This window comes from Anolis carolinensis, chromosome 2, assembly GCF_035594765.1.
Source record: "Anolis carolinensis isolate JA03-04 chromosome 2, rAnoCar3.1.pri, whole genome shotgun sequence".
Taxonomy (NCBI): Eukaryota; Metazoa; Chordata; class Lepidosauria; order Squamata; family Dactyloidae; genus Anolis; species Anolis carolinensis.
The window spans coordinates 307,729,910-307,757,834 of NC_085842.1; the positions used below are offsets into that span (position 1 = coordinate 307,729,910).

Here is a 27,925-nt window from a genome sequence, read left to right on the forward strand (position 1 = left end):
AAGAGGCTGCAGACATATTCCACTATTTCCACTGATACAGTTTCAACCATGATCCTTCATTTTTGAAAATATAAAACAGAAAGAGAAGCGTTGAGGCAATCACACTACCCAACACAAAATGAAAAGCCTCTATCATTTAGATTGAGGAAAAAAGAGGAGACAAAACAATCAAAATAAGCAACTATTCATTTTCTTTTATAGTGATAGTTGTTTGCTGAAACCTTCAGATAACAAATGATTTTGGAAACTGAAAAGTTTAAACTGGATGTTATTTACACTAAGACAAAGGCAGACAACACACCAAATGATCCTCAGTGCTAGGTTGACCATGACAGGTAGCTTTTTGATACTATCAATCAATATGATTTGTGCTTTTGATGGTGCTTCCTGTGTCTACAACCCTTCCAAGTTCCTTGTTCTCACCACTTACAATTGTCCTCCTGAAAGTGACTTCATCTGAAATCTTTCATTTGCTGTCTAAATTCTCTCAGATATATTTCAACCAGATTCACTTTCTGGAAGTCCAGTTGGAATTCAGATTATTTTTGCCTTTACCTATGCAAGGCTTAATCCTTCATATCAAATGAAGACATTTAAAGGCTGTCTTTTCAAGATAAACTTACACCAGGCAACATGTAATTTAGTAAAGCAATAAAAGCAATAATTCAAATCAAACACAAAACCAGTGCATAATGTACACAATGGCAGTCAATAGAACTGTAATCCGATCAGAGACCAAAGTAAACAAGCTAACTAGTAGTACCCAAATGAAAGACTTTAATAACAACAAGGCCTGGCAGAGATCAAATGGAACTGAATTCCCTAAATCAGTGGTTCTCAACCTGTGGGTCCCCAGATGTTTTGCTACTTCAACTCCCAGAAATCCTAATCTATATATATATATAAGGGTAGTGGAATTGCGGCACTGAGCAAAACAACAAAAATAAAGGCCCCCCAACCTCGAAATTTGACAACACAACCCATCATCCATGCCTTAAGGTTGAAACAACACAAAATCACTTCAGGCACCTCCACATGGACAGAACCCACAACGCACCATCGGGAGCCATGCCAGGGAGGGAAAAGAGAAGCCCTCATGGCCGCCGGCAAGAGGGAAGGCAGGCAATGGGAAAAAGCTGTCCCATGGGTCCTAGCGGCCGCCCATCATCTGAATCATTTCTCTCCACTATACCTGGGCAAAGAGGCAAAAGCCTGGCAGGAGACAGCACACCTCCCCCTCAGGAGCCTAAACTACCCATCCTGCAATCCCCTCGGCTTACCCTTCCCCACAGCCTCCTCCCGCCCTTCCCTCTGTTTTACATCCTCCAAAGCACTTGGCCGCAAGCCCCGCCCCTTCTACACCCCGCCTGTCCCCAAGAGGACACTGCTAACCGTGAGTCCTCCGGAGGCAGCGGGGCGGGCCTTTCACTGCCCTGACTTCCGGCTCTCCCTCCTGAACCGGCGATGGCGGCGGTGCAGACCCTGCGCCTCCCTCAAGGCCTCGCTCACAACCTCCTCGCTGCTGAAACTGCAGCCCATGGACTTGCTGGAGGACGAGCTCCTCCTCCCGCCTCCGCCACCCAAACAAAGCCAAAAGGAGGAAGGAGCGCACGACGAGGACAAACGGGAACAGCCGAACCCTCCGCCACCTCAACCCGCCTCGAAAGGCGGAGGAGGACCAGAGACCTCCCTCCCGCCTCCCAGCAGGGCCTACCGGTAAACGCACCCTCTCGGGAGGGCTTTCATTCACTCCGATAGAACAAAATGGGGCCCAACTACATGACCTTTGGAGTAAACCACTTTTCTCTTCAACGTTGTAATTGCTCCACTGGATTACCATTGAATCCCCTTGGGGTTTCAAAGCCTGGCTACATCCTGCCTGGGAAATCCTTTCTGGGACATGTAAGCTGCCCCTATCATTCTCTCCTCACCTTTCCCCCACATCTACGTCAGGTATCCAAAGGTTCTCCAATGTGTTGCAAACAAGGCAAATGGCCTTCATATATATGTGCTGTAATGTCCAGGGTGCAGAAAAGGACTTTTCGATGTTTTAATTCGACCACTTGATTACCATTGAATATGTCAAGGACAGAACGCCACAAGATTCAAAGTAACAGAGTTTATTAGATTACAGAACTCAAAAATGCCCGTAAAACACAAGGGCCAGGCAATTTTTGCCTTTAGGAGCAAAAAGGGGCAAAAGTAAATGTTCAAAAGATAAACCGGATTAAACCGGAGTTTAATCCGGGTAAAAACAAACTGCTTTCTTCAGCCTGGGTATAAACAAAACGAAAGCCAAGGAACAAAAGATACAAAGAATGCAACTAATTGGCAGCAGATTCCTCTCTGCTGCCAACACTGTGTTTAGAGTAACTTGCGTCGCTCCCACACACACAGCAGACAGGATTCCAACACGAACGAATCAGCCAGGGATTTTAGCAGTAGAGTAGACCAGTTCCGTTCCGTAGATCAAAGCCAGAAGCAGACGTTTGTAGTTTTTCCAAGTCCAAGAAGGGGGGAAGACAAGCCGTGGTCAGTTCAGTCCGAGTTCTCAAAGCAGGAGATGGCGTCCGTCAAGAAGACGACGGAAGGTCAAGCTAATAAGAGTAAGCACAGGTTTGCACAAACAAATGCCCACACAATCCCTCCCGCCGTCTGACCCTGGATTCCAATCAACTTACGTCTCAGCACAGGAAAGCACACAAGTCTTCAGGGAAGCGTCCCACACACACACACGAATCCCAAGCGTTTGCCCAGATTACCTTGCCCGACGCAATTTGCAATTGCTCCCAAGCCCCATTTTATGCCAGTTACAAATCCTCATCACTGTCAGCTGTCCTCCTTAACCCGGGCGTTTCCTCATCACTTTCCTCGTCAGAGCTGGAACACCTCTGACTACGCCCAACAGCATCTCCAGCTGTGGATCCCGTCCCATCCCTCCAGCTAAGCCATGGGTCTAATCCTGAAGGTCCCCATTCATCTTCTGTCCCATCATGGCCAGTGGCACCCAATTCCTCCCTTACCCGAGTCCAATCCATCTCATCCTCCTCTGAGCTAACCAGCCCCTCCTCCATTCTTTCCGTAAACCCTTCGAAAGATTCTTCGTCAGATGGTGCTGCAAATATGTCTCGCAGTCTTTTTCTCTCTCGCTCCTCGAGAGTATCTGACTCTCGAGGAGTCTTACGCCCACGTCTGTCAGAAACAGAGCCATGAGGCTCAATCATAACACTATCCCCTCTCACAAAGGCCTCCTCCCCCGATGGCGGAGAAGTGGCAGTGATACCCTCCGCTATAGCACCACGACGACTAGAGGTATCAAGTTTCAACAGCGAACGATGAAAGACTGGATGGACCTTTAAACTAGACGGTAAACGCAAACGAAACGCAACAGAAGAAATCTTTTTAACGATAGGAAAGGGACCCAAATACCGAGGCGCAAACTTTCCCCCAGCCTGTTTAATATGTTTGGAAGATAACCATACCAAATCCCCTTCTTCCAACTCCTCCCCTGCCTGCCTGTGGCGGTCAGCCTGAGTCTTCTGCGTTGCCTTAGCTTCCAACAGTAAGCGACGGGCAACATCATGCAATGCAGCCATTTCCGTAGAGCGATACACAGGGTCCGAAGAGACCACATTGGTCGACGGCACCACACCTCCCCGTGGGTGAAAGCCATAAGTTAGCTCAAACGGCGTATGCTGACTAGACGTGTGCACCGCATTGTTGTAAGCAAACTCCGCCACCGGTAGCCACTTCACCCAAGCCGTGGGTTGATCTAAACAAAAACAACGCAGATACTGCTCTAAGAGCCCATTAACCCGTTCCGACTGTCCATCCGTTTGCGGATGAAAGGCTGAAGAAACGTTTAACTTAGTCCCCAAGCACTCATGGAAATGTTTCCAAAAGCGTGACACAAATTGCGGAGCCCTATCTGAAATAATCACCTCGGGTGCTCCGTGCAAACGATAGATGTGCTTAGTAAATAGTAAGGCCAACGTAGGGGCCGCCGGAATGGTTGAACAAGGAATAAAATGAGCCAGTTTACTAAATAAATCCACCACCACCCAAATACAAGTATAACCCCCAGACTTAGGCAAATCTGAAATAAAATCCATGGAAATGATTTGCCATGGCCTCTCCGGAACAGGTAGAGACGACAACAACCCTCTAGGGCGCCCAACAGGCGTCTTACTCTGCTGGCAAACGGCGCAGCTGTCACAAAAGCGCAGAATGTCTTGCCGCATCTTTGGCCACCAGTAGCTCCTGGTGATAAGCTGTACGGTCTTGAACCTGCCAAAGTGCCCAGCCATGGGTTCGTCATGGTGGGCTCTAATCACCTCCAACCTGAGGGCCCCCACTGGTACGTAAACCTGCCCCCTACGCACCAATACCCCGTCTTGATCTTGGAGATGCGGCAGTATGGTACGGTTACCTGCTGAGAGCAGCATCAGTTGCTCCTGTGTCCACACATCATCTTTCTGAGCCTCAAGGATCTGGTCATGTAACCCGAGCTCATTATCTACAACACACAGCGAGGCAGTAGGCAAGATGGTCTGACATACTACCTGCTCATTGGTCTTAAATTCTGGCTTGCGGGATAAAGCATCGGCCCGCAAGTTTGCCTTCCCCTCCACGAACTGCACCTTGAAGTTAAACCTGGAGAAAAACAAAGCCCAGCGGATTTGACGCTGGTTTAACTTCTTTGCTGTTTGCAAATGCTCTAAGTTCTTATGATCAGACCTGACCACGATCTGGTGCCGTGCCCCTTCAAGCCAGTGCCGCCACACCTCAAACGCCACCTTAATCGCCAACAACTCCTTCTCCCATATGGTATAGTTCTGCTCGAAGGGTGTTAGTTGCCGCGAGTAAAATCCACAGGGACGCAAGGTCCCTGAGGAATCCTTCTGAGACAATACAGCCCCCAACGCGTAGCTAGAAGCGTCCGCTTCTACCACAAACGGTTTGTCAACATCAGGATGGGTTAGTATGTTGTCCGATTGAAAACTAGACTTAAGTTGTAGAAACGCCTCGTGAGCTTCCCGCCCCCACACAAATGGCTGTTTCTTGCGCAGAAGCTGCGTCAAAGGTACCGTGAGCTTTGCAAAATTCGGAATAAACTCCCGGTAGTAATTAGCGAAACCTAAGAACCTTTGTACATCCTTCTTAGTCCTCAGCTCCTGCCATGAGTTAACGGCGTCAACCTTATGTGGGTCCATTTTAAGTTCCCTACCTGACACTACATGACCTAGGAACTCCACTTCAGACACATGAAAAACGCACTTGGAAGCCTTGGCGAAAAGCCCATTAGCCCGCAGTCGGTGCAGAACCTGCTTGACATGTTGACGATGTTCTTTCTCGTCCTTAGAAAAAATCAAGATATCATCCAAATAAATCACTAAAAATTGGTCAATTAGGTCCCTGAACACATCGTTCATGAACCTCTGGAAGACCGCAGGAGCATTACAAAGCCCAAAAGGCATGACTCGGAACTCGTGGCATCCGAAACACGTGTTAAATGCCGTCTTCCATTCATCCCCTTCCCGTATACGGATTAAGTTATAGGCCCCCCGCAGGTCAAGCTTGGTAAAGACCTTAGCCCCTTGCACCCTTGATAACAGTTCCGAGATTAAAGGGAGCGGGTACCTATCCCGAATGGTGTATTTGTTTAGGATCCGATAGTCGCAGACCAGCCTAAGTTCCCCAGTCTTTTTGGCTACAAAGAATACTGGTGCCGCAGTTGGAGAACTAGAGGGGCGAATAAACCCCTTGGCTAAATTTTCATCTAGAAACTCCCGCAAAGCTTGCCTTTCCGGTACAGTCAAGGCATACAACCTCCCTGCTGGCAGTTTCGCACCTTCTGCCAACTTGATGGCGCAATCATATGGCCTGTGCGGTGGTAATTTGTCCGCTTCTCTTTTACAAAATACATCAGAGAACTCCCCATACTCAGCAGGCACTCCCTCCATATCAGAATGAGTAACATTTAAAGTGCAACAATCCTGCCTCTTTAAGATCACTTTACGTGTTGCCCAATCTACTTGTGGGTTTACTACAGCTAGCCAATCCATCCCCAGGATCACATCATATCTAGGCAAGCTCGTAATATCCCACACAAACGTTCCCGTTACTCCCTGCACCTCCCACGTTACTGCTGAGGTTTCCTGGTTAACCACCCCAGTCTCCAGCAGTCTCCCATCTGCTCCTTCCACCCACACGTCGCATGCCTTGCGCACTCTAGGAATGCCATGCTTCTTAGCAAACTCAATATCTATATAGGAGACCGTGGCTCCTGAGTCCAGCAGTGCCAAAGTAGAAACAAGTTCCTTTCCCCCAACAGATAATGTAATGGGTACGAAAACATGCTTCCTCCCCTCAGTTGACTGCTTGAGGAGCCCTAGTGCGTTGGACTCACGTCGCACTAGGGCTGGCCTTTTCCCGAAAGCTGGGAAGGTTTCACATTACAATTTTTGGCAAAATGCCCAGCATTCCCACAGTACAAACACAAGCCCAGCTGCCTCCTACGGCTCTTTTCCTCTGTAGACAGCTTTTTAAAGACCCCAAGCTCCATGGGCTCTTCCCCCATCACCACAGGTGCCCTGGTTACATGCATGGGTGGCGCACACATTGCTTTTGAATGTTTACGAGCCTCGAACCTTGCGTCTAAACGCAGCACCTTAGCTACTAAGGCGTCCCAGCTTTCAGCCGGCTCCAAGCGTGCTAATTCATCCTGGAGCATATCACTTAACCCGGCAGTAAATAAAAGCATGAATGCATTTTCCCCCCAATCCAGCTGGTGGCGATACAGGTTAAACTTATTTAAGTAATCCAAAACAGTCCCCTTTCCCTGTTTCAACCGATACAGAGCCCACCCAGCGTTCTCCGTGCGGAGAGGATCCCCAAAAGTATCAGTTAACAACTTTTTGAAATTATTCAAATTGTCCTTGACTGGGTCATTTCCCAAAATTAAATTAGTGGCCCATTGTCCTGCGGGACCGGTCAACAAACTCAAAATAAAGGCCACCTTGCTAGTGTCTGTAGGATAAGCATGAGCACTGAGCTGAGAAAAATAAAGCTCCACTTGTGCCAAAAAGGTTGGCAACTTGCACCTGGTTCCGTCAAAGCGTTCAGGAGTCAAAACATGTCCTTTCACGGCATGAGCTGTTTGGCTAACGGTCACAGCCGTTTGCAATTGGTCTAATTTGGCCCTTAACTCATCCATCGTCTTCCTGACGGGTTTATTGCTGCAATAAACCTTTTATGGGCGTCGGGCAATCTGTCAAGGACAGAACGCCACAAGATTCAAAGTAACAGAGTTTATTAGATTACAGAACTCAAAAATGCCCGTAAAACACAAGGGCCAGGCAATTTTTGCCTTTAGGAGCAAAAAGGGGCAAAAGTAAATGTTCAAAAGATAAACCGGATTAAACCGGAGTTTAATCCGGGTAAAAACAAACTGCTTTCTTCAGCCTGGGTATAAACAAAACGAAAGCCAAGGAACAAAAGATACAAAGAATGCAACTAATTGGCAGCAGATTCCTCTCTGCTGCCAACACTGTGTTTAGAGTAACTTGCGTCGCTCCCACACACACAGCAGACAGGATTCCAACACGAACGAATCAGCCAGGGATTTTAGCAGTAGAGTAGACCAGTTCCGTTCCGTAGATCAAAGCCAGAAGCAGACGTTTGTAGTTTTTCCAAGTCCAAGAAGGGGGGAAGACAAGCCGTGGTCAGTTCAGTCCGAGTTCTCAAAGCAGGAGATGGCGTCCGTCAAGAAGACGACGGAAGGTCAAGCTAATAAGAGTAAGCACAGGTTTGCACAAACAAATGCCCACACAATCCCTCCCGCCGTCTGACCCTGGATTCCAATCAACTTACGTCTCAGCACAGGAAAGCACACAAGTCTTCAGGGAAGCGTCCCACACACACACACGAATCCCAAGCGTTTGCCCAGATTACCTTGCCCGACGCAATTTGCAATTGCTCCCAAGCCCCATTTTATGCCAGTTACAAATCCTCATCACTGTCAGCTGTCCTCCTTAACCCGGGCGTTTCCTCATCACTTTCCTCGTCAGAGCTGGAACACCTCTGACTACGCCCAACAGCATCTCCAGCTGTGGATCCCGTCCCATCCCTCCAGCTAAGCCATGGGTCTAATCCTGAAGGTCCCCATTCATCTTCTGTCCCATCATGGCCAGTGGCACCCAATTCCTCCCTTACCCGAGTCCAATCCATCTCATCCTCCTCTGAGCTAACCAGCCCCTCCTCCATTCTTTCCGTAAACCCTTCGAAAGATTCTTCGTCAGATGGTGCTGCAAATATGTCTCGCAGTCTTTTTCTCTCTCGCTCCTCGAGAGTATCTGACTCTCGAGGAGTCTTACGCCCACGTCTGTCAGAAACAGAGCCATGAGGCTCAATCATAACAGAATAGCCTTGCAGCTTCAAACCCTGACTACATCCTGCCTGGGAAATCTTTGTGGGGACATGTAACCTAGACCTATGATTCTCTCCTCACATTTCGCCCACATCTATGTCAGGTATCCACAGGTTATCAGGTCTATCGCAAACTAGGCAAGCAGGGCTTTATACATATGTGCAATAATCCCCAGGATCCATTAAACCATTTTTGTCATCAATGTTAGAATTGGTCACCTTTATTACCATTCAATACCCTTGCAGCTTCAAACCCTGACTGCATCCTGCCTGGGAAATCCTTTCTGGGACATATAAGCTGACCCTATGATTCTCTCCTCACGTTTCACCCACATCTATGTCACATATCCACAGATTCTGAAATGTGTAGACAACTAGGCAAATTGCATTTATATATATATATATATATATATATATATATATATATATATATATATACACACAATAATGTCCACAGTGGAGAAAAACACTTTTCTCTTCAATATTGTAATTGGTCCACTTGACCATTTAATACCCTTCCAACTTCAAACCCTCACTGCATCCTCCCTGGGAAAACCCTTGTTGGGACATGTAAACTGACCCTATAATTCTCTCCTATGTTTTGCCCACATCTATATCAACTATCCACACGTTCTCAAATGTGTTGAAAACTACGCAAATTGAGTTTATATATGTCTGCAATCATGTCCAAGGTGGAGGAAAGGACTTTTCTCTTCAATGTTGTCATTACTCCACTTGATTACCATTGAATAACCTTACAACTTCAAACCCTGCCTCCATCCTACTTGGGAAATCCTTTCTTGGGACATGTAAGCTAACCCGATGGAACCCCCGCCCCCCGGGGTTAAACCCTTATTACTTCAACATGACCTTCCTCTTCCGAAGGCACATAAGCTCCTTCTATCACCTCCACCTTCATGCGGGGACATCAGAAAACCCTCCCACAAAGATTCTAAAAAACATCAAAACATCCCACCAACGTCCCACGGCCAACGTCCTTCCACATGCCCAATTCTCTACCCAACAAAACATTCCTACAGCCACAGCAACGCGTGGCCGGGCACAGCTAGTTGCTAATAAACTGGCTACCCCTAAATGTTTTTTGAAGGGAGCTATCAAGGAAACTCAATCTCTTTTGATCCCTATCCTATTTGAATGTATGGAGAGGTAGCACAGTAGCAATTCTACTAGTTGATCTCAGCGGAGGGATACCTTGAGATGGGCATTATTATGAATGAAGCACTCAAAATTTATCATGCAAAATTTAAATGGATTTCATCTGTCAATGCTGCTCACATAAAAGATAATGTCTCCTTAACATATTGGTTAAAGTTTGCAATATGAGAATTTGTTACACCTCCTGCAAAATATGAGTTGAAAGAACATATTAAAAAAAGTTCTAGTTTGAATGAGCTGAACTACCAAAGTTATTTTGCCCTTTATAATAGCAACTATTATACTTTTAATCAGATAAACTTTTGTCTGTCCTGCAAGTGGCATGTTGCAACCACTCTGATAATGCTTCGAGTCAATAAGACTTGAATCAGGCGTATAGGTTATTCAAATCTTGTCAATTCCGTTCACTTCTCTGAATAGCTTCTGTTTATACCAATCTTCTTTTATCTAAACTACACATCTCCCCTTCAGCATAGAACATGTTTAAATCAATCACATAACCATATAACCTGCAAAGAAAGTGACATATACAAAACAAGACTGCGCTTCTCTCCCAAGGTCTGCAACTATATGCATTTATACTGAAATTGAGGAGAAAATGTGGGATACAAAAAACATTAAAATTAATAATAACAATAATAAAGAGCTAATTCCATAGAACTCAATGGAACTTCCTTCTGAATAGACGTGATTAGGACTGTGCTCTAAGCAGATGACAATCCCATGCTGAGGACTTGTGGATATTTTTTCTAACAAGTAAAATGGATAGTAAATAGTATTTAATGACAAAAGTATATTAAATTAGAAATTACAATAAAAACACTTAAAGTTAGTATAAGCCTGTAAGATTAAATGTAGAACTCTAAGAATACAACCCTGTCCCTTTCTTCTAACTAAAAAATTAAGAAAATATTGCTCAAGAGGAAGGTATACAAATGTCATCGTTAAAACAATTATATATTTGACAAGAATTCATGAATATAGACTGCATCATTATAAACTGCATCATCATTTGTTGTTCACTTCTCACAATATAGGTGCTAAATATATGGGGAATAGAACAGGATCGTGCCTGCAGCCCTTCTCTCCAAACCTCCTTTTACCTTTAAGCCACAGTGCCATAGAGTTACATATGTATAACTCCTCTAAACCAATGGCTGCCAGTCAACAAAAAGTTTCCAGAAAAGAAAGAGATGTAGCAAATGGCAGAAATGTGTTAGTGGGCCATAGCTCATTTGGGGGGGGGGGGAGATGAATGTCCCCTTCCACCATGTTAGATAGCCTGAGAACAAGTCTACATAAATTATAGAAACCTAAATTTGAAAGAAAGATACTTCTGTGAAACTTAATTGAATTACAGTATTGGTTATTTAATGCAAAATTACATATTAAGACAGTTTCAGTCTCTATGGATTTGAACGACTGTCTTGAAATGGGTGCTTAACATACAACAAAACCTCAAAGCAATGCAGAATTAAGCTTCTCGTGTAAAAGTAGCTTTTATTGCTCTGCTTAGATGTTTCCTACTTGCTTTGAACAAGAGCAGCAGAATTACTTGGATTGTGTAATTTTAATTATTGATTTTAATGTTTAGATGTTTTTAACTTTTTGGTTTTAACGTACAGTATATGTTTATGTGGCACTGAATTGTTGCCTACTTGTAAGCCGCTCTGAGTCCTCTTCGGGGTGAGAGGGCGGGGGGAAAATATAGTAAAGAAATAAATAATTTTATTATTTCGTTTTTACACCACATCTTTCCTCCATGAAGTTCAATGCAATACACTTGCATTACAATGCAATACACTTGCCCTCCTCTTCCATTTAGTCATCATAACATAGGACCTTATCTCATTGGGATAGACTCCATTTATATCAGTATGCATCTGTATTTTTTAAAGATTGGATCCATATTCACTCCATCACACCCGATTCTTACATTTTGAAAATATTGAGCTTTGACTTATCACTCCACTTGATTAGAATCCCATGTGCAAGTACACAATTTCTGAAACATTTTGCAGACAGAGTCTAACAGATTACTGACAAGACCCATCATGTGGAAGGACCCGTTTGGAATCATATTCAAAATGTCTCAGAAACAGAGTACAACCCAATGTGATAAGGTCCAATAATGTAAGTTTGATTAGATCACCAAGTCATTTTGGCAGATTTTACATGCACAAAACAGACAGAATGAAAGAGGAAGAAAATACATAGGTATGAAAATGTTTTCATTCCAACATGATATAAATATGTCTTTTCAGGTTTGAGGTTGACTCACAAAAGCAATTGCTTCAACTTAATAAAAAAAATAAAATGCATTATCTCGGGAATTTGGCTCTTGACTTTGTAGAATATCTATGATTCAACAAAAAAAATCATCAACTTACAGTATTCCACTTGTTAATTCGTTGTGTGTCATCAAACTGTGGGGTGCATGAAAGGAAGATAGAAATACTACAAATCTGCAGTTTTTAAAAAATAAGACTTCATCCTCCAAAATAATGGTACCTTGCAATACTTCTAGTCACAATAGAACCCTATAAAAGGCCTTGAAAATTAATAATAATGAAGGCTTCAAATGCTCATTCCCTTTCTATGGTGCTTCCTAAAAGCCTTACAACAGGTCAAAATTTTCTGATAACCATTTAATAGAACATGAATGGTTTGTAAGATATCTAAAAATAGGTAATCACACAAATCATGCAAAATTAAATTATGAAACTGCTTGATCACATATTACCACTAAAATGCATGCTGATCCTTGAAAATAGTCTAGATATTCAAAAATTTGAACTAAATTAGTGCCAATTACTTGTCAATCAGGAGAGAAAGGGTATTTCAAACCTCCCAATCAAGAGCACTGATTTTTAAAGAAAAATATAGCATTTTAATTAAAGCACTTATTACTAAGCATTGTTCTCATTTAAAAAAACTGCCTGATTTAATATTTATAAATAAATGTTTAGTACAGATGTAATAATATAGGCTCCTTCAGGGTTTGTTTTTTTTATTATATGAGGCAAAAAAATGCCTAGAAAGAAGTTAGAAAGCACTCCTTGCTACTTGTAACAGTCCTCATTTTTAAAAAATCCATGCAGACATTAATACAAGCATTTTAACACAAGTATATTACATTCTCCCACATCAGAAAATGTTAAAAATCTAGGAAGGCTAAGCAAGAAGAACAGACTGTCTCTAGATTCACATACACATCCACTGACAACAAGCCTTCACAAAAACAATTCTTAATGTATTCAGTGAAGGAACGTTATTTTATTACTACCTGCTTCCTTCTGGTTTTTTACTGCGAGATTTCCATGCTTTTAATAGTATCTTCATCTTCAGCCAGTATAAGCTCATTTTGACAGAGGATAGGCTGCTTAGAACAGACTAAGCTACTCTATCATTACATTTAGAATACCAAATATATCTCAGCGTAAAAATCAATATTTTTACATCAATGATGGAAAACTACCATAGGAGACATATTTATCTGTTAACTAACAGTCTCAAAGCTTAAGGGGCATAAATAATTACCCTCTGAGACACATCTTTCCTCCAAGACTGATGTTTGTTGCTTTTCCACTTGGGAACCTTAAAGCATATCATTACATTTTAAGGAAAAGGGGCTTGCTTCTAAAGGTAAGGAACCTCAATAGAACCTTTGATAAACCTCATATCTATTCATTAAGATCATTTTTTCTAAGCAGCAGAACATTTTAACTTATGGCAATATGGCACTCTCCAGATAGAAAGTTGGCCAATAGCAACTGTTATTATTAATAACATCCCAGTTTTGGACACACTGATTGTTCCAAAAAGAACTGTTAAAAGGGCAACACCCAAAATCATTCATACAGTGTGTCATACACATACTGAAATTTTAAAGCTATGTTTCCCTTTGTACAATGATCAGGTATGCCATGCTTAATTTACTCATTAAAGATAGCAGCAGGAGCAACAAATTCTGATCAAAGCTCTAAACTAAGGCCTGCAGGCCCTCGAAGATCATTTACTCGGCTCCTGTCCTAAACTTTAGACTTAGGGTCGCCCTAATTCTGAAAAGGCTTGAAGCCACACAACAACAACAACAACAACAATCCTAATTAACTTGACTATCTCATCAGTCAAAAGCAAGCCCACACTTCCTATTGAAATACTGGTAAGTTTATTTTGGTTATTCTTCATTTTAAATACTGTATTCTTCTTTCATCATTATTATATTTTGCACTACAAATAGGACATGTGCAGTGTGCATAGGAATTTGTTCATGTTTTTTTCCCCTTCAAACTATAGTCCAGTCCCCCAACACACTGAGGAACCATGAACCGGCCCTGTTTTAAAAGCTTGAGGACCTCTGCTCTAAGCAATAGGTCTGCGTATTTATCATTTGAGATAACATACTTATTGCTGCCGTTATGTGCCTTCAAGTCATGTCCAATTTATGATGACCCTAAAGCGAACCTATCAATGGGGTTTCTCGGAAAAATCTGTCAAGAAACAAACTGCTTTCCTTGGTGACTGAGAGAGTATGGGTTTCCATGACTGAGCAGAAATTCAAACTCTAGTTTCCATAGTCACAATCCAACTTGGTAAGCATTACATTATGCTACATGTGTACACACACGTGTGTGCCTCCAAGTCACCTGTGGACATGTGGCAGCCCTTAGGCAAGGAATACTCAGGAATACTCAGAGGTGTTTTTGCTAGTTTTATCCTCTGAAATGGTTTGGTACCCATACAATTATTTCAGTATGCAATAGACCAACTCAACTATTACAGAAATATAGCAGGAGTTCGATTAGTCTGAATATGCGTACACAAGGAGAGGACTAAGCTTTTCCAATTAATGGATGTGAAAATTATTTGTTTTTGACGAAGTGATGAAAGATAAATACCCTTAACCACTATTTTGAGCCTGCCCAGTTTGAGGCCTTTCAGACATTTAAGTAGGCAATTTTAGTCCTGGTTGCCATGGAGACGAATCTACAGCCGAGCTCATAATGAGGCTATCATTATCGGCAGGAGGGCCGAAGACTGAACTGACCCGGAAAATTAACAATGCCAGGACTTATCAAGGTAATCCCAGAACACAGCTGTGGTGAACAATGCTGAGAATATGCTAGGAAAAGCAAGCATTGTGCATTCACATGCTTCCTCTACAGATCCTCTTTAGCCTGAAATACCTCCAGCTTCTATTAACTACATAGTCATTGTTTCCGTCTCTACCAGTGGGGCTGACCACAGGGATCCACTCCTCAGCAGGAGGAAGTGGTAACAGAAGGAAACTGGTGGAGCTAGAGCAGGGGTCCCCAAACTTTTTAAACAGGGGGCCAATTCACGGTCCCTCAGACCGTTGGAGGGCCGAACTATAGTGTTTTTTATTTTGAACTATGAACAAATTCCTATGCACACTGCACATATCTTATTATGAAGTAAAAAAACAAACAAAAAGGGAACAAATACAGCCTCAATGTTAATAATAATAATCATCATCATAAAAATAATAAAGAGGGTTGGAAGAGACCCCTTGGGCCATCTAGTCCAAACCCCTTTTGCTTTTGTGCAACAAAACATAATCAAAGCACCCCTGACAGATAGTCACTCAATAATAATAATAATAATAATAATAATAATAATAATAATAATAATAATAATAATAATAATGGGATCTGCAGACATCATCCGAAAATACATCACACAGTCCTAGACACTTGGGAAGTGTTCGACTTGTGATTTTGTGATACGAAATCCAGCATATCTATCTTGTTTGCTGTGTCATAAAATGATAGTAATAATCCATCATATATATCTCGTTTGTTGTGCCATACTCTGTCTTTGTGTCAACAATAATAATAATAATAATAATAATAATAATAATAATAATAATAATACCATAATTAAAATGGTTGGAAAAGACCCCTTGGGCCATCTAATCCAACCCCCTTCTGCCTTTGTGCACCAAAACAATCAAAGCATCCCTGACCAACATAATTCAACCATCTACTAACACAGTTAACCTATTTCTATAAGATGTGCATCTGTATTCATTTTGGAAACTGCCACTGGATACATTCTGTGCAATACAAAACGAAGTGTGCCATTTTCCCCAATGTACATTTAATGTGGTACCTCAAGCAAGGTCTTAAGTTCCTCTGTGGCAGCGGTGGCTGGAAAAGAGCGCACGGGGCGGGCAAGGAGGCAGGAAAGGTGAGTGCCTTTCTCTTCTTGTTTGCCCAGTGCTTATGTTCCTTGGCAACAGCGGCAGCGGGAAAGGAGCGCGCAGGGCGAGCGAGGAGGCAGGGAAGGCGAGTGGCTTTCTCTCCTTGCCCCGTGCACTCCTTCCTCGACAGCGGCGGTAGGAAAGGCGCGCGCGGGGCGAGCGAGGCGAGAAAGCCACTCACCTTCCCTGCCTCCTCGCTCGCCCTGCGCGCTCCTTCTTCGGCGGCAGCGGCGGGAAAGGAGCGCGCGGGGCGAGCGAGGAGGCAGGGAAGGTGAGTGGCTTTCTCTCCATGCTCGCCCCGTGCACTCCTTCCTCGACAGCAGCGGCGGGAAAGGAGCGCGCGGGGCGAGCGAGGCGAGAAAGCCACTCACCTTCCCTGCCTCCTCGCTCGCCCTGCGTGCTCCTTCTTCGGCGGCAGCGGCGGGAAAGGAGCGCGCGGGGCGAGCGAGGCGAGAAAGCCACTCACCTTCCCTGCCTCCTCGCTCGCCCTGCGCGCTCCTTCTTCGGCGGCGGCGGCAGCAGAAAAGGTGCACGCGGGGCGAGGGAGAAGGGAAAGGCCTTTTCCTCTTTCTCCTTGCCACACACATCTTTCTTGGCAGAGGAGGAGGGAGCTACTGCCCCGCGGGCCGGATAAATAGCTCCGACGGGCCGCATGTGGCCCGCGGGCCGTAGTTTGGGGACCCCTGAGCTAGAGCAATGAATGGCATTTACCAGCAGTATACTTTCCATACTCATACATAAGTCAACCTCATCTATAAGTTGAGGGCAGGTTTGGGGGCCAAATTATGGATTTTGATATGAACCATGAATAAGTCAGGGATCATTCTGTGGAGAAGCAAAAGCACCAACACTGCCTCAGAAGGCTGGCCACTATGATCCACGGCTCTTATTTCTCCACTAAGGCGTTTAAAAAGCCAAAAGTAGTGCCACAGCAGAGAGAGTAGAGGGGATTAGTGCTTCTTTGAGGTTCTCCTGGAATGGACTTAGTCTTGCCTTTCACCACTTTAAATCAGAGAAGGGGATGGCTCATTTTTTGTTACGAGTTCAGGTATAGGGCTCACACTGACCTCTGGGAAATTTCGCTCAATTTTGGGGGGTTGGCTTTTTAACAAAAAAATTCCTGACTTATATGCGAATATAAAGGGCACTATCCCCAACAGTTCAGTGCAAGGGCAGAGGAGCCACAGCTATGCAAAATTAGGCACAAGCAACCAGATGCTGGAAAGGAGAAATTGGCCAGCATAAGAAAAATCGAACAGGATAGAAAGACTGGTCAAAAACAGACAGGAAGCTGCCTAAGACGCAACTAGTGGCTGAACCCACGAAGACACCAAAAGGACTCCTCTGTGTTGAATTGAAGAGTGGGAGTTGCCCTCTTTAACAACACGGGCACACTTTAGAACTGCTAAAAAGCTTGCATTTCTTACAGTTATTTCCTCAAGATGAGGAGTGGAGGAATCCCAGACACCTACCGTAGTACATATATCATGCTGTGCCTTTAGAGCAGGAGAGTAGTGCACGCCCTACAGATAAAGAAGCCCCTTAACATACACATGTTCATTATAGCAATAAGAATTCCCCTCCTCGAGGTCTGCAGAAGTGCAATTCTCTTGGGTGCCCCTTTCACTTTCCTTTTAGGAAACCAGAAGTAAATTTATCTCCCCCCTCCCATTTGTTTTCAAGGAAAGTGCACCCTGCAACAGTTCATGGGGGCAAAAAGCAAGGCCTGAATCTGCTTAACTTGTTCACTCATAATGTAGAGAAACTTAAGATGGACAGCTTGGAAAAGAGTTCTCAAACTGTCATAGCTATGCAATATTAACCATTTCCTTCTCCAGTGAAGCAACTAAGGTGATTGTGGAATAAAACACCTTTCATATTTATCTGCACATCACAGAACAGGCAGCACACTGGATATTAAGCTGTTTATTTATTTTCAGTATGGCCCAAAAGCCTGGAAGCATGATAAATTACATTTTGCCCAAAGTCATATAAAGAAATGAAAGCAGTAAGATATTAATATACTGCAATTAAATAACATGTTATTATAAAACATATACTGCAATATATCTGTAATATACGAGGGCTGAATGAAAAGTAATGCCTCCACCTTTGTAACTCCTCAACAGTACTGGTATGCAGCAGGTACTGGCTCGTTCAGTAGACTCTCCTCTACAGTTCCATTTGGCAGGAACATTGAACAGTAGTGTTATTAAAGTGCGAAATATGGAACCCTGTGCAGATTCATCAGAGAATGCAAGCTGTTTATGGTGATTGTGTTGATGTGAGTACTGTGCGTTGTTGGGCAAGTTTAAAGATGTTGAGGTGGGAACATCTGACTTGCGTGACAAACTAAGAGTTGGACGTCCTGTGACAGCAATCACTGAGTTTCACAAGCAAAGTGTTGACAGATTGATTCAGGATGGTCGTCTTATCACTCAGAGAGAAATTTCAAGCATAATCGGCATTTCACAAGAACATTTGGGTCACATTATTCCTTTGCTTGGCTATCAGAAGATCCAACTCTTTGTTTGTCACACAAGTCAGATGTTCCCACCTCAACATCTTTAAACTTATTCGCCCAACGATGCACAGTACTCACATCAACACAATTACCATAAACAGCTTGCATTCTCTGATGAATCTCCTTTGGAGTGACACCTTCTGCTGTCATGAATTCAATGACTGCACGTGGCTTAGGTCGCATTGACTGACCGTCTGCGCAGGGTTCCATACTTCGCACTTCAACACCACAACTGTCCAATGCTAAGGCTTCCCACCAAGTGGAATTGTAGAGGAGAGTCTACTGAACAAGCCAGTACCTGCTGCATACCAGTACTGCCATCTGTTGAGGAGTTACGAAGGTGGAGGCATTACTTTTCATTCAACCCTCGTACACAAAATTAGCTTTTGGCTAATTCTTTTTCTAGATCAGAATCATTTCACAATGCATTTATACAGTAAATAACTTGATTTAAATATTAAAAAACGTTTTGGACTAAATCCCGCATTAGTCCCAACTAGTGTACATCAATTGAAATGATTGGAACATATTAATCACCAGTTACATCCCATTCATGATGATGTGTCTTCTCCATATTCACAATGACATTCACATTCACTCACACACACACATCATGGTTATGTTCGCCATATATCCATTTAACATTCTTATTACTCTTTTTCAAAACATCAGTATTGTGTTCTTCCTCATACTCATTCTGATGCAGTATATAAAATGTGCTTCATCAATTCATGCAACAACAAAAAGTCAATTCAGGCTGTCACAACACAAGTTAACCAATATAATTTATGCTTTATACTAAAACATAATATTCATAAATGTGTTGAAAAAACATATTTTCTTTCCTTATTGAGACTCAGAAGCCCTGCTCTGGAAGATGGCTCTTAAGCCTTTCAAAGTTTCTGAATAATTTAAACTTTCAGTTAAAAAATGCTAGACTTACCACATGACATATTCTGATGACAAAAATATGTAATCTAGCCCTTTAAAATTTACACAAGAATGTTAAAATTTACACAAGAATTGAAACTTTGAATTTCCCCCTAAACATGAGTTCTTAAAGCCAGCTCGCACTGTCCGAACAAGAGGTGCTCAACAGCGTAAAAAGCTATATTGCAACTCACATTTATTCAGAGCACATTCTGCTCAGCTAGATATATACTTCATGATCTTAACCCACATAGTTATGTTCCTAAGTAATTGCATTAACTTCGGAAGGGATGTTTAATCAGCATGACAGAGAGCACTGAACTTCTGTGTGCAGTTACAGTCATCCCTCCTGTGCGCTTTTGATTTTTGTGGATTTGATTATTCATAGATTTGATCAAAATGTTCTCTCCAATGTGACTCTATGGGCAACTTCCTCTGGTCATGCTGGAGGACCTAGAGCTTTCGAGGGAGAACACCTATCCAAGAATCCTAGGTCCTCCAATGTGATTCTATGGTCAGCTTCCACAGGACATTTTTTTTTGTGTCAGTCACTTCTGGTGTGAGAAAATTGGCAGTCTGATCATAAAGTAATGCTAGAAGACCTAGAAATTCCTTGAGAAGTAATCTCTCAGATTAAAAAAAGACAGGAAATTTCTTTATACAGTTTTTCATTTTCAGCAAATGTGGAGAGCTGAGTGAACTCAAGACTAAGTCCGGTAAACACGCTTAGCAAGGTAGTGCATTCATTGCCTTGCCAAGCGTTTAGCCTGAAGATATAACTTCCACACTCAACAAACAGGTATTTTCATCTACTGATCATTATCCCAACATTGTTGGATCAGTTCTTGTTTTAGTGATTGCAATCACTTAAGCGTTTGTGGAACAAGGAAATATGCCAAGCACACAATTTCAAGGAGAGAAAAAACTTCCAACTAGCAAGCAAAACAGTGAAAGTCAATAAAAGGTCAGGTTTAGCCTGAAGGTGTCTCAGAGTTGCATTTGCAACTCATCTACTGCAAAGGAAATGGAAAGGGGAGGTGGGTGGGCAAGGACAGTTGCTGAATGTCCCCATATAAGTGCCCTTGAAGCTTCCTTTATACTTCTGTTCTTTTTCTTCTTGACAAACCAAAAGTATTCAGTCTCAAGCAGGGAATAGAAGAACCAACATTACCAACTTTCTGCCTGCAAAAAGTACCTCCCTCTTGATTTCAATTTTGGAGATGTTCACTTGATACTATGGAGCCTCCGGTGGCCTAGGGGATAAAAGCCTTGTGACTTGAAGGTTGGGTTGCTGACCTGAAGGCAGGTTCGAATCCCACCCGGGGACAGTGTGGATGAGCTCCCTCTATCAGCTCCAGCTCCATGCAGGAACATGAGAGAAGCCTCCCACAAGGATGGTAAAACATCAAAACATCCGGGCGTCCCCAGGGCAACGTCCTTGCAGATGGCCAATTCTCTCACTCCAGAAGCAACTCCGGTTGCTCCTGACACGGGAAAAAAAAATTTGATACTATCCCGTGTGTGCTAGGATAGTAAATGGCTAATCCCAAAATTTTGCCATAGACCTAGTACAAGTAGCCGCAATACCAACAGCTACCAGCCATAGATTTTTGAAAGAGCTTGTTTGTTGGATACCAAATGTTGTTACCAAATGGTATCCAACAACATTTGGAGAGGAAAATATTATTCATCAGGGTGAATGATGGGAGTTGCAGTCTAATAACATCTGGAAGGCCATAGGCTTCCCACCACAGCTTTACTTTCCCCTCTTAACTTCTTTGAGAAAACAGCTCTCTTGCCAGAGATATTAGATGAGATTATGGCTCAGGCACAATTGGGTTCTGGATATGTATATTTCAACTGACTACTTTAGCAGCTACTACTTTTGAATGGTCCATTATGTAGTAGGCACTGCCCCTCTCTCACTCAGAGTCAATCAATTGATGTGCAATAATATTATTGACTTTTTAAAGTCCCATTTCACACGTTGGCTGTATCCATACTGACAATATAAAACTGTAGTAGTTTGGCACTACATTAACTGCAATAGCTCAATGTTACGGAATTATGAGATTTGAAGTTTGGCAATTTATTTATTTATTTATTTATTATTTCTTTCTTTCCTCTCAGAGAGCTCTGGTGCCACAACAAACTAAAAATCCTAGGATTCCAAGATACTATAATTATGCCGTTTGGATGGCCTTTCCATCAATCCATCATATTGTCACAGACCATAGCTCTGTACACTCTATTCTACTATGAGTTTTTTAGGAAGTTCTATTCTTTCAGATGTAAAACCCACAATGGCATCATGCTGCCAACTTCCGATATCTGTGTATAGTAGGCAGTTAATTAAATTTTTTATCAATATTACACTTCACTGGGCGGGTGCATTTTTAGTGTTCTCCAATACTAGGTAAAGGTAAAGGTTTCCCCTGACGTTAAGTCCAGTCGTGTCCAACTCTGGGGGTTGGTGCTCATCTCCATTTCTAAGCTGAAGAGCCGGCGTTGTCCGTAGACACCTCCAAGGTCATTTGGCCAGCATGACTGCGTGGAGCGCCATTACCTTCCTGCCAGAGCGGTACCTATTGATCTACTTGCATATGCATGTTTTTGAACTGCTAGGTTGGAGGAAGCTTGAGCTAACAGCGGGCGCTCACTCCGCTCCGCAGATTCGAACCTGCGACCTTTCGGTCTGCAAGTTCAGCAGCTCAGCGCTTTAACACACTGCGCCACCGGGTGCTCCAATACTACCATGGTTTAAATTAGATTTTTCAAGTTTACTCAAAATATTATGTCTCTTCATGGTTGAAAAACAGAACAATTACACAATGTAATTTCTAGGTTGGACAGGCCTAGCTATATGTACTCAACATCAGCTTTTTCAGTCTGTTGCTCTCCAGATCTACTGGATTACAAACGTCACCATCCCCAGAAAACAACTCTATCTTACATTAAAAAGTACTGAACACTTCTTCTGCTCCAGGACCTCCATCTGCAGCATTCTAATCCTCATTTCTATCCAGCTCCTACATACTCTCTTGAATTACAATACTACCTCTCTTCCTAAATTCTCTGACTTTATCTTCCACATAAATGAACTCAGTTCTGTTGGAAGGTCTCCTTTCTGCATCCCACTAATAGGAGCAATATACTGCAGGAGGACATGGGAAAGAGTCGGCTCTGTCATGAAGATCTAATTAGCACTAAAGTTAAGTCAAAACATGGATCTTTATTTACTCCTTTGGGGTCTAATTTATTTTTGAAACGTAAAAGCACAGGGTTTTAACTCTTTCAGCCTTTTAAGTTGTTTAAAATTGCTTCACTGTTTTGTGTTGTTGGACTGTTTAAATTACTATGTTATTGTTTAAACCTGTTTATTGTCATTACTTAAATCAGCAATGTATATTGTTTAATTTGCACACTGCTCTGAGATACCATTGAGAAGGATACAAATATTTTAACAAATAAAAATAAACCAACATTGTGTTGAGCTGTGCCACCATACTATGTGGGAGGACACTGGTATAAATGGCTTTGTCTTGTTCTGCTCCTAAATACAAATTAATATTTAGTTTATTGTGTTTAGTTTATTGTGTCACTGCTATTCCAACTTCATAATTGAAGTCTTACAGATCAAAGCTAAGCCTATCAGAAGTGACTATACTGAATTTAGGAATATTTTTCAATCTACCTGTATTAATGATAAAACAGTGTAATGCTAGAATATATATCACAAGTTCATCACAACTGAGTAACTGTAATAACAACAGTTTCCACAAAATTACCCAAAAACATTTAAAAACATAGAGACAGAATATAAATGTGCCTTAAACAAACAGTAAAAGCAGTAAAATTAAACCTATAAGCTAACTAGCAACAACAGAATGAAAATTCACTCCGGAACACTTCAGAATATTAAATTATGTAGCTTCTCATCCCGTTTCAGTTCTTGACAGTAACTGTTGGCCAAACAAATCAGGAAGACAAGATGGCAGATCTTTGTGGAGCCGGGCTGTGGCGCAGCTGTTGAGCAGCTGCCTTAAATCACTCTGACCATGAGGTCATGAGTTCGAGGCCAGCCCGTGGCGGGGTGAGCACCCGTCAATTAAAAATTAAAAAAAAATTAAAAATAGCCCCTGCTCGTTGCTGACCTAGCAACCCGAAAGATAGTTGCATCTATCAAGTAGGAGATAAGGTACCACTTATAAGTGGGGAGGCAAGATTAACTAATTTACGACCTGGAATGAGGAAGTGCCGTCAGTGTGGATGATGAAGCAGCTGCTCCCCCCTGTGGCCAGAATCGAACATCCCCTCAGAAGAACGTTAACTTCTGCGCGTCTCTCTCAGTCTCTGTTTGATGTGTTTATGGGCATTGAATGTTTGCCCTATGTGTGTTATAATGTGATCCGCCCTGAGTCCCCTTCGGGGTGAGAAGGGCGGAATATAAATACTGTAAATAAATAAATAAATAAATAAATAAACCAGTTTAATGAAGCTCCTTATCAAATACTCCAAAACATGCACTGTTTTGACATATCCACAACTCTGCTAAAATCCTTTTCTAACCCAAGTCTATCAGAATTTCCCCAACTCTCTGATCTTTACACACCAATCCTGTTACCCAGCAGAGTCAAATCCCCACTCAGCCATGGAAATGCACTAGGTGACCTTGGGCAAGCCATACTCTCTCAGCCTCAAAAAGTCAGTGACAATACTACTCTGAAAAAATCTTACCAAGAAAAGTCCATAATAGGTTCACCTTAGAGTTGCCATATGTCGGAAATGACTTAAAGAAGCAAAAAACAACATTCTCACATTGTCTTTAAGATTCATATTCCTTCATGCTCCTTCACATGACAGAACATTTCATTTTAACATTTAAAGATGTTTCAAAATACAACTTGCCTTACTCACACAAACTGCCAGTGTATTAATCTTCTTGACATTATTTCTTATATTGAAAGCAACTGCAAAGATATTGGGAAACAATTATTACTGTATTATAACTATTTAAATCTCAAAATGTAAAGTATCAGTAGCAAACAACTCAGTTACGAATGGGTGAGACAACAGGAAATGAACAAAATCTACCCCTCAAAAGGGAAATTCACTCCTGAAAAAGTTATCATGGGGAAAAGGTGTCTCTCCTGGAGCTTTATCACCAATCCTTGTTTCCACAACAAACCATTTAAAAAATCTAGTTATCACAGTGACAGAAAGTGAGGTGAAATCTTCTGGACAGGGGCACAGACAGCAAAACAAACCCCACAGGGGTGTTAACCCTTTCCTATGCTCTCCAAAGCTTGCTTCTAGATAGATAGGGCTAGTGTTACACTTTAAAATGTACCTGTCGGCTTACATGCATATTCTTTAGATTCTACAGTGGTTCTCAACCTGTGGGTCCCCAGGTGTTTTGGCCTACAACTCCCTGAAATCCCAGCCAGTTTATCAGCTGTTAGGATTTCTGGAAGTTGAAGGTCAAAACTTCTGGGGACCCACTGGTTGAGAACCACTAATTTAGAACAAACCTCCAGAACCTATCTTGTGCATAACTTGGAGATTGCCTGTAATCCAAACACCAGATGCACCTGTGGGCAAACAAGAGTATTTTCTCTCTCCCCTCCATCCTTCACAAGGAATGAACCATTAAAAAGGAGGAGCCTGGAAGCAGTAAAAAAAAATATACAATTCAAATGAATTCCCACAATACTTCTAGTATGCTAATGAATCTAGTCAAAGTATTTGAAAGGAACACCATGATGAAAATATGTGAGTCAGCCTGTCCAGTGATTCCCAACTTCCAATTCTTCAGATGTTTGGACTTCAACTTCAAGACAGCTGAAGCCTCGGCTGTCTTAGGCAATGACCAGGGACTCTGGGAGCAGAAGTCCAAAATACAATAGAGTCTCACTTATCCAACACTCGCTTATCCAACATTCTGGATTATCCAACGCATTTTTGTAGTCAATGTTTTCAATACATTGTGATATTTTGGTGCTAAATTTGTAAATACAGTAATTACTACATAGCATTATTGCGTATTGAACTACTTTTTCTGTCAAATTTGTTGTAAAACATGTTTTGGTGCTTAATTTGTAAAATCATAACCTAATTTTATGTTTAATAGGCCTTTCCTTAATCCCTCCTTATTATCCAACATATGCCGGCCCGTTTATGTTGAATAAGTGAGACTCTACTGTACCAGGAAAACGAGTTTGGGAAACATTGGATAGACTCTATCCCATACATGAAAGCCAGTGTGGTTTACAGAATCATAGAATAATAGAGCTGGGAGAGACCACATGAGCCATCTAGTCCAACCCCTTGCCATGCAGGAAAAGAATAAAGTACCCCTGACAGATGGCCATCCAGCCTCTGTTTAATGGTTTGAGCATTGAACTGCAACTCTGGAGACCAGCATTCAAATCCCCAGTCAGCCATGGACACCCACGGGGTGACCTTGAGTGAGTCACACTCTCAACCCTGAAAAAACCTCTGGTAAGATTTGCCTTAGGGTTGTCATAAGTCAGAAATGACTTGAAGGCACATAACACCACCAACAGCAATCCCACAAACATTTGCTCCTACCAGGCTATGCTTTCTGATGAATTACAGAGAGCCTTCCTACAACACAGACACAACAGCATCCCTACTCAAGGAAGATGAACAACCAACAGGTGTTTCTTGTTATTGAAGATAACGGTTCACATGTGGGACACAGAAAGCAAAAGGACCAGTTTCTTGCTCAAAAGAGTGAATTCAAAATGTTCAAGAGGGCACAAAAGCACTACTCATTCCACCTGCATTTTATATTTTATCTGTCTGAAGAGATACTATTATTATTACTGTTGATAATATTAGTCTTATTATTACTATTATTATACTATAATCAGCAGTCAGAATTCTCTTTCAGCAGGCCTACCCAGGTCAATTGTGAACTGTGAATAGGTAAAGGTAAAGGTTTTCCCCTGATGTTAAGTCCAGTCGTGACCGACTCTGGGGGTTGGTGCTCATCCCCCTTTCAAAGCCGAAGAGCCGGCGTTGTCCGTAGACACCTCCAAGGTCATGTGGCCGGCATGACTGCATGGAGTGCCGTTACCTTCCCACTGGAGCGGTACCTATTGATCTACTTACATTGGCATGTTTTCGAACTGCTAGGTTGGCAGGAACTGGAGCTAACAGCGGCCGCTCATGCCGCTCCCGGGGTTTGAACCTGGGACCTTTCGGTCTGTAGCTCAGTGCTTTAACGCACTTTGCCACCGGGGCTCCGAAACTGTGAATACTTACTTGTATTTTATTAATATTAGGGCCAATCTTTGTTTTACCTTTAATAGTATTAATAAATTCTTAGTATTATATTTCATCTGCCTGAGGAGAGGCATATGGTGTTGATGATGATGATTATTATTATATTTCTTACCTGCCCCTCCTAGGGATACAACATGGTTAAAACACACAGTTAAAGCACCATATCCTTAAAAGACACCAAACACTCATGAAATGTATGGGAGAGGAGAGAAGGGAAGAGATGAGGACTGAGGACCTGGGAAGGGGGAAAGGAAAGGAGAGGGGGCAAGAGGGCGGCAAAAGAGAGGCGATGGAGAAGGGAAGGGGCTCTTTGGAGGGCTGGGCTTGGACTCACCTGGCCCTGGGAAAGAAGGAAGGAAGCAAGGCAGGCTCCCCTGCAGCAGCCCGGCCGCCTTCCTTCGCCTCCTCAAGGCGACTCTGCCGGACTGGAAAGCATCAGCTGATCCTCCGGCTGTCGCGACGCCTTTACCGCAAGTGTCGCAAAGCGCCCCTGCCGGGGAGAAGAAGCTCAGCCCACTCAAGCGGCTAGAAATGTTTTGGACTTCAACTCCCAGAATGCCTAGCTGTTGAACATGCTGGCGAGGACTTCTGGAAGTTGGAGGCACAGAACCTGTCTAGAACTCACCGTTTCCCAGAAGCTTCAGCTGCCTTGCCAATGGTGAGGAAGGAACTCTGGGAGCTGCTGTCTAACCACCTCATCGCATTGAAACATCCCAGCCTTCAGCCCCCCAAAAGCAGTTAAAGTACAGTAGAGTCTCGTTTATCCTACGTTCTGGATTATCCAACGCATTTTTGTAGTCAATGTTTTCAATACAACGTGATATTTTGGTGCTAAATTCGTAAATACAGTAATTACTACATAGCATTACGGCGTATTGAACTACGTTTTCTGTCAAATTTGTTGTATAACATGATGTTTTGATGCTTAATTTGTAAAAATAGGACCGGGCTGTGGCGCAGGCTGGAAAGCAAGCCAGCTGCAACAAATCAACAAATCACTCTGACCAAGAGGTCATGAGTTCGAGGCCAGCCTGCTTCTTGTCTCTGTCTCTGTTCTATGTCATGGCATTGAATGTTTGCCTTTATGTGTGCAATGTGATCCGCCCTGAGTCCCCTTCAGGGTGAGAAGGGCGGAATATAAATGCTGTAAATAAATAAAATAAATAAATAAAATCATAATCTAATTTGATGTTTAATAGGCTTTTCCTTAATCCCTCCTTATTATCCAACATATTCGCTTATCCTACATTCTGCTGGCCCATTTATGTTGGATAAGTGAGACTCTATCTTACAATGTTTTAAAGCAATGTTGGGAATGACACGATTGCAAT

The 27,925-nt window shown here is 42.6% G+C and overlaps 1 protein-coding gene and 1 long non-coding RNA gene across 4 annotated transcripts in view; one reads left to right on the forward strand and one right to left on the reverse strand.

The window, feature by feature from the left end:
• The window catches only part of wdr7 (WD repeat domain 7), a 241,658-nt gene extending 214,582 nt beyond the window's left edge, over positions 1 to 27,076 (reverse strand). For 2 of the 3 annotated variants that reach the window (XM_016995242.2, XM_062972542.1), the window contains exon 1: positions 11,994 to 12,029. In XM_016995242.2, the coding sequence (XP_016850731.2) occupies positions 11,994 to 12,025 (32 nt within the window). In that variant the 5' untranslated portion in view covers positions 12,026 to 12,029. Of the gene's footprint in view, positions 1 to 11,993; positions 12,030 to 26,928 lie in introns of those variants that run through there. The other variant, XM_062972543.1, reaches the window with a different exon arrangement.
• Positions 1,868 to 8,630, forward strand: LOC134296789 (uncharacterized). Its single transcript, XR_010003647.1, has 2 exons — positions 1,868 to 2,081; positions 8,426 to 8,630. It is a non-coding gene; the product is annotated as an uncharacterized LOC134296789 (long non-coding RNA).
• Positions 27,077 to 27,925: the final 849 nt, after the last annotated feature.